Here is a 14853-nt window from a genome sequence, read left to right on the forward strand (position 1 = left end):
GACAGATATCTTTTATATAGCTGGATATTTGGCTGAAGATTATTGTGTTAGTCTGAGATTCTGAATTGATGATAAGCAATTTCGAACACAAGTATATTAGTTATAATTCGCAAAAAGGGTAGGTTTCTGTTCTAGTGATATAGTCTAAGCTCTTAATATGTAAGTGATACTCCACCAATTATTAATAACAATGTTTACAGTTTGAGGGTTGCTGAATGCATCTTGTCTCTTCTAGCTGAATATGTATTTACTATTTACAGAGATCCTGTACCTTTTTCTCCTGTGATATGGTATTGATCATGTGGATCAGCGTTGGTATAACCAGGATAAATGATGATTAACTGAATTTTCATTGTACATTTCTTATTGAAGGCATGCGAAAAGGCACATATGTCCTCAGGCGCTATTCATCTGGAATCAGATGATCTCTTCCATGATGTGAATGTGATGGAAAAAATCGATAGACTGAAGGATGGTGCTTTGCTAAAGATTTCTTCACAATCTGGTACATATTTTGAGCACCTGGTTCCTGAATATTTCAAGATCATTTGTTAGGGATTTGATGCTCAAACTTAGTAAAATTACTAGGGGTAACCTGAACTACAGTTCAGTTATGCAGATCAGTTATAAGGTTTGATCCTGATGCTAATATCTGTGTTTAGCCTTAAAGTTATGGTATTGGAATATTGTAAGATAGCATGCATTTATCTGTTATAAGAGGTGAAAGCATGGTTATGGTCAAGAAAGCATTAAAAAGTAGTAAGAGGCAGAATGTATTTTGGTAGAAACTCTAGCCTGGGATTGAGGGATATTCATGAATTGTATGATCCATAGTGCACCACAGCCCTTATTTATTTCTTTAGCAGAATAAGGATAGCGAACATATAGAGAATGAAAATTGTGAAATCTTGGAGTTGAGTTCTCATACAGATGGTAGAGTTTCTAAAAGTTTGGAAAATACATTCTTGAGATTCACATCACCACTGGAGCTTACCTGAAACATTCAGCTTATTGTTTCAATTTGGATGAGGCGAAACTAGACTGAAATGCACATTTGCATATAATGTTTCAGAACTCTATACTTTTCTACCTCAATGCAATTACTCTGTAGATTTTGTTGTCTTCTCTTCTGTAAAAATATTATTAACGACTATTTAGCTGGTTTAGATATTTGACTCTATCTTACCTTCTCTGCATGTTGATGTTTGTAACAAGTAGTCCAGTCCAGGCACAGGCTAAAGCATACTCGAAGTGGAAAAAAGTTAAGGAGAGTACACAGCAGTTAACCGTCTCTACCGAATCACAGAAAGAAAGCTCTCGGTTTAGAAGTGGGATCAAAACGCATAATTTGCAGAAATTGCATGAATATCAATATCTTCGAAGGTTATCCCGATGAAGGTAAGTTGAAGTTGAACCATTAAGTGGTACTCCTTCCACTTCTAATCTGGTTATTTATTTCATAATTAAGAGTAAAGGCAGCTCACATTATTTCTTTGACCAATAATTCCCCTTTTAATCATCCACTGCTCAACTTCCTCAGCTAAGCTGTGTTAGTTAACACCACAGCAACGTGCGATTTAAGTAGTTATCTTAGTAAACAGTTTTTGGGATGAAATGTAGAGAATAATGAAAATCTTTTTCAAATACCAGATCATATCACAGCTCATATTTAATAAATCTGGACGGCGTTGATAAGTATCGTCTAGATTCTCTAGGAAAAACAGTTGGTTAAATTAGCTATATTTCAATTGATTATTATCCTACAATTACAAGCCACTTTCAACTAGTTTGCAGAATAGGCAGGCTGGATATTTTATCCTACAATTTGAAACTAGCACACCATTCTGCGTCTGTCTCTGTCTGTCTTAATGCACTACCTTCTTTTTTTTCTCTTTTATATTCTGTAACGCATTGTCACAGGGAATCTGCAATTAATTCCAAGTTAGTAATATGACCATGCACCTAAGCATTGGCTTGATACTGAATTTTGATGGATGAAAACTGTAAACTCAATAGAGAGAGAGAGCTGCTTGATACTGAACTTTGATAGATGAAAACTGTAAACTCGAGTGAGAGAAGGGGAGAGCTGCTTGATACTGAACTTTGATAGATGAAAATGTAAACTAGATAAAGAAAATCAAGCTGCTTGATACTGATTCACGATGAGTTCTGTTAAACCTCAAAGTTCTTTTAAAACGTGATAGGTAATCAAACTAATGTGATAACATCTGAGTGTAACTTTAGCTCATACCCTTATTGATGCAGGCAAATGATCAAGAAGAGTGGACGGCTGATAGAATGATGGTGCATGTATCATTGTATAGTTGTAAATTGTGAGGGGAAAGCTTGCTGCTTTTGATGGCTGATTTTTGTAGATGTTTGATCCTTTTATCATGAATTGTCTTATGTACCTCCCAACTTGAGTGTTTGGCTGATTGTTGTCTAACATTTTTGTAGTTATGTTGCTATTGGAGATGAGCCTTTCCTCCAAAGCTATGCCGACCAGTTCCACCCCTTTGCCGCTGGAGCAGCTGCCAACATCCAAACAGCGTTGCTCAAGGCTAACTTGGCTGAAAAGGTAAAAGTTGTTGGAACCTGCAGTTTCGATGCTTTTGTATCAGAAACTGGTCTGCCATCAAAAGCGCGTTTTAGGCCATCAGTCAATAGAACCATGATTGAGCTCCTCACGTTTTTGAACAGACATAGATCTCCATTTTTCGTATCCCTAACCCCCTTCCAGAGCTACCAAAATAACAAGAACATTTCACTTGACTTTTCTCTTTTCAGAGAAAGAGCACGGCCCCGAAATGATAGCCACAAGACCTACAGAAACAGCTTCGACATGAGCTATGATACCATCATTTCAGCCCTATCCGGTGCTGGATTCCCCCAGACAGATGTAGTCATTGGACGAATTGGTTGGCCCACTGACGGTGCTCCAAATGCTACCTCATCTCTTGCCGAGGAATTCACTAAAGGCCTGATCAACCATCTCCTGAGCAACGCAAATCTTCTAAGCGACAAGCCTTGCCAATGGAAATATACATCTCTAGCCTTTTGGACGAAGATGAGAGAAGCATAGCCACAGGGAGCTTTGAGAGGCATTGGGGTGTGTTCACATTCGATGGCCAAGCGAAATATCAAGTCGACCTTGGGCAGGGATCGAAGAAACTGGTGAATGCTCAAGGCGTGCAGTACCTCTCTTCCAGATGGTGTGTTGTGAACAACAACAAAGACTTGTCAAACGCGACAGCACTTGCCTCCGAGGCGTGTGCTGGTGCTGCGGACTGTACTGCAGCGTCGCCAGGTGGTTCGTGCTTCAACCTTAGCTGGCCTGGCAATGTCTCGTATGCATTCAACAGTTACTATCAGCAGCATGGTCAAAATGCAGATAGCTGTGGTTTCTCAGGCTTGGGATTGATCACTACCGTCAAGCCATCCATTGGTGCATGCAGGTTTATTGTCGGACTCGAGACATCACTTTCGATCTCCCTACAACAATCTGCGCGTGTCTGTCAATTTATAACGCCAACGGTAACTGTCTTGCTGTGGTTGCTTGCTGAGTTATGGTCGTAGATCTTGGCTAATGTTTTGAGGATTCATGGTTGTACTTTCATTATTTTGGTGCGTGTAACCAAATTTTCAATTGTATCTATATTATGCTACTTTCTACTAGTCAGGTTGCATCGTTAGTGTAACATTTTAGAAATGGTGAGAAGTTGATGTATTTTGATACCATTTTGAGTTTTAAGAGACAGCGTTGGTTGTCTCAGGACTCGTTCGAAATTTGGTATGGATTATTATTATTGATGTGCAAGATTGAAGTTAAATATCTTTGCATTAATCGTTTAGATTGGTGAGTAACACACTCTACTAAATGTAACAAAATAACTCATTCACGCTGTTGTAATACCCAATTGTGTATTACCGCCACGCGTTGAGCACTAGTGAATTATTCTTTCACCTTTTACTATAGAACACCGTGTGCCCGTGGCTATTCAAGTGACATACACTTCTTTTTGGAGGGTTGTCTAGTTGACACCCCCTCCCCGAAAAAAAGACCCAATTGTGCTATTCAAGTGACATACACTTTTTCTCAACATTATTCTCTCTATTATTTTACCATTTATTCACTTTAACTATCATTCAGAAAAATGACTTGAACTCCTAAAGTGGAATGGGAGAGTAGTATTTTGGTTGTTTAGGCCACTCAAATAGTGATATCGTCCATTGTTGCAGCTCCTCACCCTAGACACCCGCCCTTCGCTATGATCGCGCTCGAAGGTTGGCCGACCAATTGTCCGCCATTGCAAACGCTCGAGCGATAGCCTGCCCAATGAATTCTTTATTTTATTTTTTTTCATTTTCACTCTATATGTACACCTCATTTCACCTTCGTTTCTCACACTTTCTTTTACTCCAATCTCTCTACCCATCTAATTTCTCTCTCACACCAGTAATTCCAAGATGAATCCCGGTGGTTACCCAAATCCGACTATTCTCGACGAAATGCCAATGTTCCCCGGTAGCAAGGGCGTAGCCAGCTTATGGGGACATGGGGCAAATGCCCCTCCTCATCCACTCATTTCCTTATATACTTCAACCACACTAAATGCCCATTTTCAAATACATAAATTTTTCCTGTCCAATAAAATCCTGGCTCTGCCCCTGCTCGGTAGTCCCCCGATGTACCACGTTGTCCAAGACCCTTGGGTTTTAACTCCCTTGGACAAAAAAAAGAACTTATTGGTGTTTTGTCACCTTGGTATTCCTTAAGTACAAATTTTTCTCAAATCTTTTCAACAATGTATCCATATAACAGGCCTATCATATGAGAATTAATTCTCTAGTCAAGGAATATCAAGGTGACGATTCTGTTTGGTATGTCACATTCAAAAAATTTTGACAAATGAAAATTAGAGTGTTTCCATAATCTATATATCTAGTTGGAATTAGAGTTATATATATTTCCATTTGTCAAAAGTTTATGGGTGTCACATATTGTCACCTAGGTATTCCTTGACTATGGAATTTTTTTTAATTATCATGCGCAACCTTAAGCAATAATCGAATCAAATAAATTTGAAATATGTACCAATCAAAATGCAAGTTCGCGTGTTCAAACCTCAACATATATAAGTAGAGGCCATTCAAATCTCCAACCGTCAATATCTCGTCTCGAAAAATGCCACACTCAGCTACAATATATCAGGAAATTTCCCTCTTTCGCTCTCGGATTCAAAATCGATGGTTAGAATACTCGTATATTTGTTGCACATATGTAGCTCTAGTTCGTCATCCACGTTTGAAATCGGATCATTTTCTCAGGGTTGATGATGTAACAATTCGAGTTCTCGAGTCGATTTTAGTTTCAAAAGATGTGCAGTCGTCGATTGATTTCAAATCGGTTTTGAAACGGTTCATGAGAGACGAATCTCTTCTTATCTTCGGTGAAATCGCGGAAGAATCAGTCGAGACTAAGCTTACATGTGCTGAGTTTCTGATTCGTGTTTTTGCTATGATTGGCGACGTCGAGGTAATAGCTCGCTCAAATCACTGTTTCTATTGTTTAATTCTTCCGTTATTGGATCGTGTGTGATGAATTAAAATACGTGTAAATTTACACTGGATTGCTTAAACTTGTACACTACTAGTAATATTTACTCTCTGTTTTCTTATTAACTCCAATTCTCTTCTTAAGGACTGTAGGAGTACCTGGTAATGCTTCTGTAACCGTGAATTTACAGATCGCTGTTAGTGACAAGCTCTATTATTCTTTTACATCCAAGAGACTATTGTGTTTAATTGTCATCTTATAATCATCGTCTTGATTTACCAAAAGTTGTTGTCGATAATGCATTGTTCTGATAAAACGATCCTCACAAATTTACAATCGCAAAAATACCAGTTAGGAGTATTGACCAGTATCATATTCTTCACCTTTGGGATTGAGTGATCGGATATTTGGCAGAGTTGCTTGGCCTTGAGATATGAAGCATTGGTTCTGCGAGACGAGATGACTACTATTCACCCTGAGCTTCAAGTCACTTCTAAAGAATGGCTCACCTTCACTGAGCATTCAGTTGAAAATGGATTCCATTCCATTGCAAATCAGGTAAACTTTGAAATTCTGGTGATGATTGATGTGGACATTCCACTTGTATCATGTTGGTTGTTTTCAGATCTCCAAATATGGATGAAACAAAATGTCAGTCATTCTTGCATTAGAAATTTCTACAACTGACAGTGAACCAGATCCACTATTGAGATAATTGTTCGTATATACAAATGTGCTGGTGTTTTGCAGTTCTGCTTAATAATTATATATGATGAACCCATTTCTATATATCAGTCAGAGACTCTGAAACAAGAGCTGAAGTACTTAACAATTTTATGTTTCTGTGGAGTTGATAACATGACAGATCTTTTAAGCATATAACTGGATATTTGTCTTAAGATTATGTAGTTAATCTGATTTGGTGCCAAGCAACTTCTAACACGAGTATATTAGTTATAATTCGCAACACGGTTACATTTCTGTTCTAATATTGTAATACAGTCTAATCTCTTTATATGTAAGTGATACCAATTAAGTACTCCATTTGATAACGATGTTTACAGTTTGAGGGTAGCTGATTGCATCTTGTTGAATACTTATGTTTTTACAGTGATCCTGTACCCTTTTCTCATGTGATGTTGTATTGATTGTGTGGAACAGCGTTGATATAACCAAGATAAAAGATGATTAACAGAATTTTCATTGTAAATTTCTTATTGAAGGCATGCGAAAAGGCACATATGTCCTCAGGCGCTATTCATCTGGAATCAGATGATCTCTTCCATGATGTGAATGCGATGGAGAAAATCGATAGATTGAAGGATGGTGCTTTGCTAAAGATTTCTTCACAATCTGGTACGCATTTTGGGCACATGGTTCCTGAAAATTTCAAGCTCATTTGTTAGAGATTTGATGCTCAATCTTGGTAAAATTACTAGGGGTAACATGAACTACAATTCAGTTATGCAGACCAGTTATAAGGTCTGATCTTGATGCTAATATCTATGTTAGCCTTAAAGTTGTGCGATAGTATTGTAATATTGCAAGATAGCATGCATTTATCTGTTATGAGAGGTGAAAGCATGGTTCTGGTCAAGAAAGCATTAGAAAGTTAAGAGGCAGAAAATTGGAATTTATGTATTTTGGTAGAAACTCTGGCCTGGGATTGAGGGAAATTCATGAATTGTATGATCCATAGTACACCACAGCCCTTATTTATTTCTTTAGCAGAATAAGGATACCGAACATATAGAAAATGAAAATCGTGAAATCTTGGAGTTGAGTTCTCATACAGATGGTAGATTTTCTAAAAATTTGGAAAATACATTCTTGAGATTCACATCACTGGAGCTTACCTGAAACATTCAGCTTATTGTTTCAATTTGGATGGGGTGAAACTAGACTGAAATGCACGTTTGCATATAATGTTTCAGATCTTTATACTTTTCTACCTCAATGCAATTTCCTCTGTTCTACCTCAATGCAATTTCCTCTGTAGATTTTGTTGTCTTCTCATCTGTGAAAATATTATTAACGACTATTTATCTGGTTTAGCTACCTGACTCTATCTTACCTTCTCTGCACGTTGATGTTTGTAACTGAGTAGTCCAGGCACAGGCTAAAGCATACTCAAAGTGGAAAAAAGTTAAGGAGAGTGCACAACAGTTAACCATCCCTACCGAATCACAAAAAGGAAGTTCTCTGTTTAGAAGTGGGATCAAAATGCATAATTTGCGGAAATTGCATGAATATCAACGTCTTCAAATGAAGGTAAGTTGAACCTTAGGTGGTACCCCTTCAACTACTCAATTTGGTTATTTATTTCTTGATTTAGAGTAAAGGCAACTCACATTATTTCTAACCAAAAATTCCTCCTTTTTTGATCCCAGTGCTTCAACTGAAATTTAAATGAGTCCTTTGCTCTCACCTAAGCTGTCGTTAGTTAGCACTAAGCACCATAGCAACGTGCGATTTAAGTAGTAGTTATCATAGTAAACAGTTTTTGGGATGAAATGTAGAGAATAATGAAAATCTTTTTAAAATACCAGATCATATCACAGCTCATATTTAATAAATCTGGACGGCGTTGATAAGAATCGTCTAGATTCTCTAGGAAAAATTGTTGGTTAAATTAGCTATATTTCAATTGATTACTATCCTACACTTGCAAGCCACTTTCAACTAGTTTGCAGAATAGGCAGGCTGGATATTTTATCCTACAATTTGAAACTAGCACACCAGTCTGTGTCTGTCTGTCTTAATGCACTAACTTCTTGTTTTTTCTCTTTTATATTCTGTTACTTAATGTCACAGGGAATCTGCAATTAATTCCGAGTTAGTGATATGACAATGCAGCTAAGCATTATTGGCTTGTGATGAAATGAAGTCCATTCGGTCACGTGCCTATGTTATCCTGCACAACTAGTTAATTTCCCTTCTTCCACTTGGGATTGTGCCTACGGTAGCATGGAATCAAGAATGATAAGCAAGGTTAGAATCCTATTATCCTTTAGGCACACACCTAACACATGAATTAGATCAAACACAATTATTTTATGGTTATATAAATAGAAATTTTAAAAGAACGCATCACAATGGACTCGGATTCAAGACTTTTTGTTTCGAACATTATACACTAGGCCAACACACGCACATGACCAAACATGTTTCCTGCGATTATGAGGGGAGGTGTATGGTGCTTTAGAGATGGATAAAATTGGAGATATAAACACTTCGAATCGGATTCATAGTGCAATATTTATATAAACTAGATTATAATCAACACGAACATCATCATGGATACTTTATCAAATGCAAACATAATAATGTGTCATTACACACAGAAACACAATGTTATATGAAAAGAGAATTATAATATCCTACAAAATCTAGAAAATACCTAAATATTTAATAACTACTAGCTGAACACGGTATTTTTTTGTTTTTTGACACGGTAATACCAGTAATGTGATAATTCTAAATGCTAACTCATGTAACGTTTTGATGATCATCTATATTAAGCCACTGTCATCCCTAGATAGTGTACAGTAATATGAAATTACGAGCCAATAGATTGGTCCTCGAAGCATCTAAAATAACACGTGGCTAGACAAAATCGAGAAGAAAAACATTTTATTAGAAATGAAATGAAAATAGGATTGCACCGTTTGGGGTGGGTTTGAAAATGGAATCTTCCATATCAGAAAGCGCGCATTAAATGGGTGTCGCATCGAAGGTCACCACGTTTTATTTATTTGGTCCAAGAGGGTGAAGATGTCTGTGTTTTTGACTTAGTTTAATCGAAACGAAACAAAGGAAACACGCTTCCACACGCATTAATTAATTAAACAAACATTACAAGGTTCTCATCCTGTCTCACCACACACCGTCGCGCTTGCTTGAAACTTGAGTTCCTTTTCAAAATGCGCGTTTCAAGAGCTTACTACTGTGTGTGTCTGTGTGAAAATATTTCAACAAAACTGGCTTCTACTACTAATTAGTCTAATCTTGACTAGTCTTTGCCCCCCTGATCACCCTCTAATTACTCTAAATTAATCATGGATTGTTTTTTTTCATGACGATACTTCTCCATCTCATTTTGGAGCTATACTGATTGCATTACAAAATAATTATGTGAGAGCTAAGATGATGTCTATATTCAGTTATCTATCCTGTGGCGTGGAGTATTTTTTTATTTTGTTAAAATTTATTGTCTCACATGCTTTAAAAAGTCCTATATGCTTTCAATTTTAATTGTGTTCCTATATATAGTTGGTACAAGATATTGACTATGAATTACTAATGAACTATTACTCTACCAAGATGGTTACGTGATAAGATGGATAAAAAATACTATAGGCTAAATCTTTATTTGAATGGTTCACAATTTTGGGAATATTATCACAACGCTATTTTACTAGCTAATTTTCCTTGAATTACATTCCATTAAAAGAGTGTGATTGGAAAAATCTAAGTAATGATAGATAAAAATATCAATCTATCTACCTTATTAGTTATATAAATGTTGGAGTTCAAACCATCTCACACTTGAGAATTAGAAAATTTGCAAACAATATATAAATGTAACCCCCACTCCATTAGTATGAGGTCTTTTGGGGTTGTTCCTTAAGCAAAATAGTGAGGCTTTTGCCCAAAACAGACAATATCATACTAATGTGGAGAATTAGATAATGTGCAAGTAATATATAAGTGCAACCCCTATTTCTTTAGTATGAGACTTTTTGGAGAGTGATCCGAGCACTCAAAGTGGATAATATCATATTCCAAATCATCGCAAAAACTAATTAATGATTTAATATGGATTTCGGGTGTGCATAATCGAATCCTCACAATAACTAAACGTCCTTAAAGAGGAAACAATTTGAATAAAACTAGGGTAATATTTAGTTGTATTAATATTACTAGCATTCTTATCAAACCCTAGTACTAGGCTACATATACTTACATTTCTTTCAACTAGCAATAGAGGGTGTCATAGAGAATGAATAAAGTATAATTGAAAATATAATTAATGTAGAGATTAAATATAAAATTGTGAATAAGAGAGGTGGGGAAGGAGAGCTGTTTTCCTCGGAATGGCAGATTAGAAGCTTGGAATCATGTGATGTGCATTAAATACGAGGCTGAGGGAATCCCTCTTAATTTATTAGAAGTAGAGTTTTCACAAAAACCCCCCTCGTGATCATACACTAGCACAAGATGATGACAATTTCAATTAATGAGCCATCACCAACAATTTATTACTTATTGATCATCATTATTTAATTATTATCATTTCATGTACCATCACAAAATATGTAGATTAAATTAATGTTGTACTAGTGCTCGAATCAATTCAAAGATTTGTTATAAGATCATATAGTTGATTAGGAGTTGTTGTAGCTAGCCTTTTAGATTTCTCAATCCGATTAAGATGAATTTTTATTTTGAAATGGACATAAATGATTTCAAGTGGGGTGTTCAAATATTTCGAGTGATCAAGTTTGTGGCACAACGGTAGATTTGATTTATCATAGTAAGGAACAAAGAAAATGGAAAAACAACAAAAAAAAATATGAAAAACAAGAGTCATTATTGTTAGATTTCAGTCATTGTAGCTTAATCCATGTGATCATGTTCACTTGAATATAAGTTTTCTACATTAATATATAATGGTCTCTTTGTTTGAAAGTTTGTACTCTTAGATTTCAGTCTCATGTCGGATCTATTAACTTCCTCATTTATTGTTATTTGATTTGATTATATATGTGAGTGTGCAGTGAATGTGTTCTTCATCGTGCTTCTTCACTAATTTCATTGATTATGCCTTTCAATTTACAGTCGTTTATTGCACGAATAAATTCATGTGTACACAATACTTATATCATAAGATTTAAGATTTGAATTTGACAATTCGACAGCACATATTTATGAAAAGTTGGTGTTAGTAGTGTTAGTGGGTTTTTCATACATTTATGAAAAGTTTATTTTCAAACTCTTTTGTGTTTGGTTGTAAATCTAATAACATTAAACAATGTAGTTCAATGTTTGATTTAAAATACATCTGTTATATAAGGGTGCTTTGTGACATCTTTAACGCGAGATCCATCTGAAAATCAAGCAACCTAACTAAACACGGTGTGAAAGATGTACTCCGACATTGTATATATCATGCTAAAGTGCATGTTTGGTAGCGAAGATAAATAAACAAAACATGATAATAAAACACATTTTAGATCATGTTTTATCATATAACTCCAATATAAAAACTAAACCTAACATCTCGATCGTAGACGTAATTTATTATCTAAATCTGGATATTTGTTAAATGATCACTGCCATAGATCTTTCTCCTTTATTTTGAGAAACGCTCAAATGCCAACTCCTTTTATCATTAGAAAAAATATTTGTTTCTAGTACTACTAACAAAAGACACGCTCAGAAAATGAAATACAATTCAGTTGATAGAATGCTTTCATAGTTTAGTCAGTAAGATGTTTTTCCTCCTACTATCAAGTTGAGTGTATATAAGTTACATATGCTACTTGTGTGTAAGTTCTAAGTTCTAACTAAAATATACTCCCTCCGTCCCGGATAATTCAGGTCATTTTGACCGGGCACGAGTTTTAAGAATTGTAATGAAAAGTGGGTTGAAAAAGTTAGTGGAATGTGGGTCCTACTTTTATATATTATTATTATAATAAAATGTGAGTAGGAATGAGTTAGTTGAATATGAGGTCCACTACCAAAAATGGTAAAAGTGAAGTGGGACAAATTATGTGGGACGAACTGAAATGGAAAACTGGGACGAATTATCTGGGACGGAGGGAGTATCACACAATTATTTATGAACTCCCTCTGTTTCCTTGTTAATTGAGAAGTTTCTTTTTGGCACGGAGTTTAAAAATAGTGTGTTAAGTGGATGGTGAATAAAATAAGAGAGAATAAAGTAAGACCGCCCTACCATGATTCAAAATTCAAATCCAAATCCAAAACCATATTTTAGTGATATATTTATAACTATAAATATGATGTTGGATTTATAGTGGATGTGGTTCTCGATTCACATTGAATTAGAATATTGAATCGACATAGGGTAAAATAGTTTCATGCAAGTTTGTATATAAATATCGTTAATTATAATGAAAAAAAAAATGGACGATTATATAGTAGTATGTGTTTGATGTGAATTGAATGCCCTCCCAACAAACATTCACGTCGAACTCATCTTTCCCTCGGTCCGGTCTTCCCTCGTTTCATGCTACACATAATGTGCTAAACCCTAACCCTAGTTCTTCCCACCAATTTATTGCTTTTGTCTTTCCCTATTCTTTAAACAATTAGTATTCCCAATTCCAATTCATTTTGTTTTCTTTCTTCACACAATCAAGCTATTGACTAATTAATTGTGTGTATACATGTGCTTATACATTATTATACTCCTATAAACAGAAATGCAAAAGAGGAAAAAGGAAAATGCAAAAAAAAAAGTCAAATAAGGGCAATGTGGAAAAAAGAAACCAATTTTGCATGGATGGCTAATTTTTCTCATGGCGGTGGTCAACCTCTCATGATCTTGCCGATGTCACGTCTTTAAAATGACTAAAATGCCCATCATTGACGGTAACTATTTGAGGATTTCAAACTTATGGCCAATTAAATTAAAACCACTTAACCAACGGGTCTTAGCGCAGTTGGCAGTATGGAGTTATGGTGATCTTGAGGTAATGAGTTAAAAAACTCAGTTTAATCCGCAAATTCGGTTTCGCAGGATTAGTCGGATTCCACTAAAGGCGTGTTCTGTACACATACAATAAAACCAAAAAGAAATTAAAAAAATAAAACCTCTTAGGCTTTCGAGCTAGTGCTCAAACTAATATAATTCTACTATACAACCATGTTCACTAATCACAAGCTCGTTTCATGAAAGCTCATGTGATTAGATAGGTTATCGATATACAACATTGATATTTAATAGAAGACTTTATTGGCATATGTATTTAATTGGTTCAATGCACTCATCATATAATCTTATTAACCTTGATTTTAAGCAAATGTCATTTTAACTCCCATGTTTTCTTCCTTAGTCAATAAAGAAACAAACTTTAAAATAAAACAAGTAGCGAGTTACTATTTCATTAATTTTTTTAATTATTGCCACCATACATACATGCAAATTAAGAACTGTGGCCTTCAATCTTCCCTAACATGTACTCAACCATTTTTTTAATATTGAAAAGAAATTCACATCACATAGATTTGAAAAAGATAAACACACACGTAGTTATAATTTAATCATGGAACGATTTCCATGGTGGACTATAACGCCTACCATTATAAATACCCTTTCTCCATTCTCACAACCTTACTACAATTGTTTCCTCCACAACAAAACCTAAGGCAAAAAAAAAAAAAAATCAAAATCTCCCTACAAAAGAAAATTAAAACACCACAACCCAAAAATGGGAGGAGGAACTTCGCCCTGCGCCTCCTGCAAACTTCTCCGGAGACGCTGCGCAAAAGACTGCATTTTCTCCCCTTATTTCCCTCCCGACGATCCTCACAAGTTCGCCATCGTTCACAAGGTGTTTGGAGCTAGCAATGTGAGCAAGATGCTGCAGGTTTGATCATTTTCTTGACTCTTTTTTTTGCTAAAACACTTGTTTTTAGGGTTTTGTTAAAAAAATAATTTTGGGTATTCTTAGGAGCTCCCATTTCATCAAAGAGGAGATGCAGTGAGTAGCTTAGTGTATGAGGCTAATGCTAGGATGAGGGACCCTGTGTATGGCTGCGTTGGGGCGATTTCATTTCTGCAGAATCAAGTTTCTCAGCTGCAGATGCAGCTAGCAGTGGCTCAAGCAGAGATACTTTGCATTCAGATGCAGCAAGAGCAGCAGCAGCCGCCTCCGTTGATGACTCATAACAATGATCATCATAGCGGTGAAGATGACAAGTCCTCTCTTGTTAATTATAGTAGCCTCCAACACTATCTTAGCTTTGCTTCCACTAGTTCTACTAATAATGTGATGCAAGATCCTCTCAAGAGAGAGTCCCTTTGGACTTGATTCATGAGTAGGGAGTTAGTTAATTAGCTAGCTAGCCAGGGTTAATTTTGGAAATGTAGCTTGCGCGCGACCATCTGTGGTGTTCTTGTGTTTCGTTTCATCAGTATGTTGTGTTATGATAAGTACTCGTGAGACTGTCTTATACAAGGCTCGAACAAAATAGAGGGACCTAGCTAGCCATTGTGTGTATTAATCTTGAACAATTTTTAATCAATCTAACTATCTTAATTA

At 35.8% G+C, this 14853-nt stretch overlaps 2 protein-coding genes and 2 pseudogenes across 3 annotated transcripts; all 4 read left to right on the forward strand.

The window, feature by feature from the left end:
• Positions 1 to 370: 370 nt before the first annotated feature.
• LOC125207022 (glucan endo-1,3-beta-glucosidase 9-like) lies at positions 371 to 3830 on the forward strand (annotated as a pseudogene). The gene is made up of 4 exons (XR_016134970.1): positions 371 to 505; positions 1219 to 1398; positions 2458 to 2578; positions 2788 to 3830. The product of XR_016134970.1 is annotated as a glucan endo-1,3-beta-glucosidase 9-like (transcript).
• Positions 3831 to 3922: 92 nt separating this feature from the next.
• On the forward strand, positions 3923 to 4045 carry LOC125202928 (U5 spliceosomal RNA; annotated as a pseudogene).
• A 1140-nt stretch (positions 4046 to 5185) lies between these two features.
• Positions 5186 to 8788, forward strand: LOC125192467 (protein DOUBLE-STRAND BREAK FORMATION). Its single transcript, XM_089063844.1, has 5 exons — positions 5186 to 5536; positions 5972 to 6115; positions 6781 to 6913; positions 7665 to 7828; positions 8372 to 8788. Exons 1-5 carry the CDS (start codon positions 5186 to 5188, stop codon positions 8384 to 8386), a joined length of 807 nt encoding a protein of 268 aa, XP_088919970.1. The 3' UTR covers positions 8387 to 8788.
• Positions 8789 to 13945: 5157 nt separating this feature from the next.
• Positions 13946 to 14853, forward strand: LOC125201597 (LOB domain-containing protein 12-like). Its single transcript, XM_048099770.2, has 2 exons — positions 13946 to 14178; positions 14263 to 14853. The coding sequence occupies exons 1-2, from the start codon at positions 14020 to 14022 to the stop codon at positions 14620 to 14622; spliced, it is 519 nt and encodes a 172-aa protein (XP_047955727.1). The 5' UTR covers positions 13946 to 14019; the 3' UTR covers positions 14623 to 14853.

This window comes from Salvia hispanica, chromosome 2 (genome assembly GCF_029641045.1).
Source record: "Salvia hispanica isolate PSC_SH4W2 chromosome 2, Shi_PSC_v1, whole genome shotgun sequence".
NCBI classification, from domain to species: Eukaryota; Viridiplantae; Streptophyta; class Magnoliopsida; order Lamiales; family Lamiaceae; genus Salvia; species Salvia hispanica.

Excerpts from the sequence above, each read along its gene's own strand:
- LOC125192467 (XM_089063844.1), top strand. The coding sequence starts at position 5,186 with ATGCCACACTCAGCTACAATATATCAGGAAATTTCCCTCTTTCGCTCT. Across the intron at positions 5,537-5,971 it reads CTATGATTGGCGACGTCGAG|AGTTGCTTGGCCTTGAGATA; the intron begins GTAATAGCTCGC and ends GATATTTGGCAG. Across the intron at positions 6,914-7,664 it reads AAAGATTTCTTCACAATCTG|TCCAGGCACAGGCTAAAGCA; the intron begins GTACGCATTTTG and ends GTAACTGAGTAG.
- LOC125201597 (XM_048099770.2), top strand. The coding sequence starts at position 14,020 with ATGGGAGGAGGAACTTCGCCCTGCGCCTCCTGCAAACTTCTCCGGAGA. Across the intron at positions 14,179-14,262 it reads ATGTGAGCAAGATGCTGCAG|GAGCTCCCATTTCATCAAAG; the intron begins GTTTGATCATTT and ends GGGTATTCTTAG.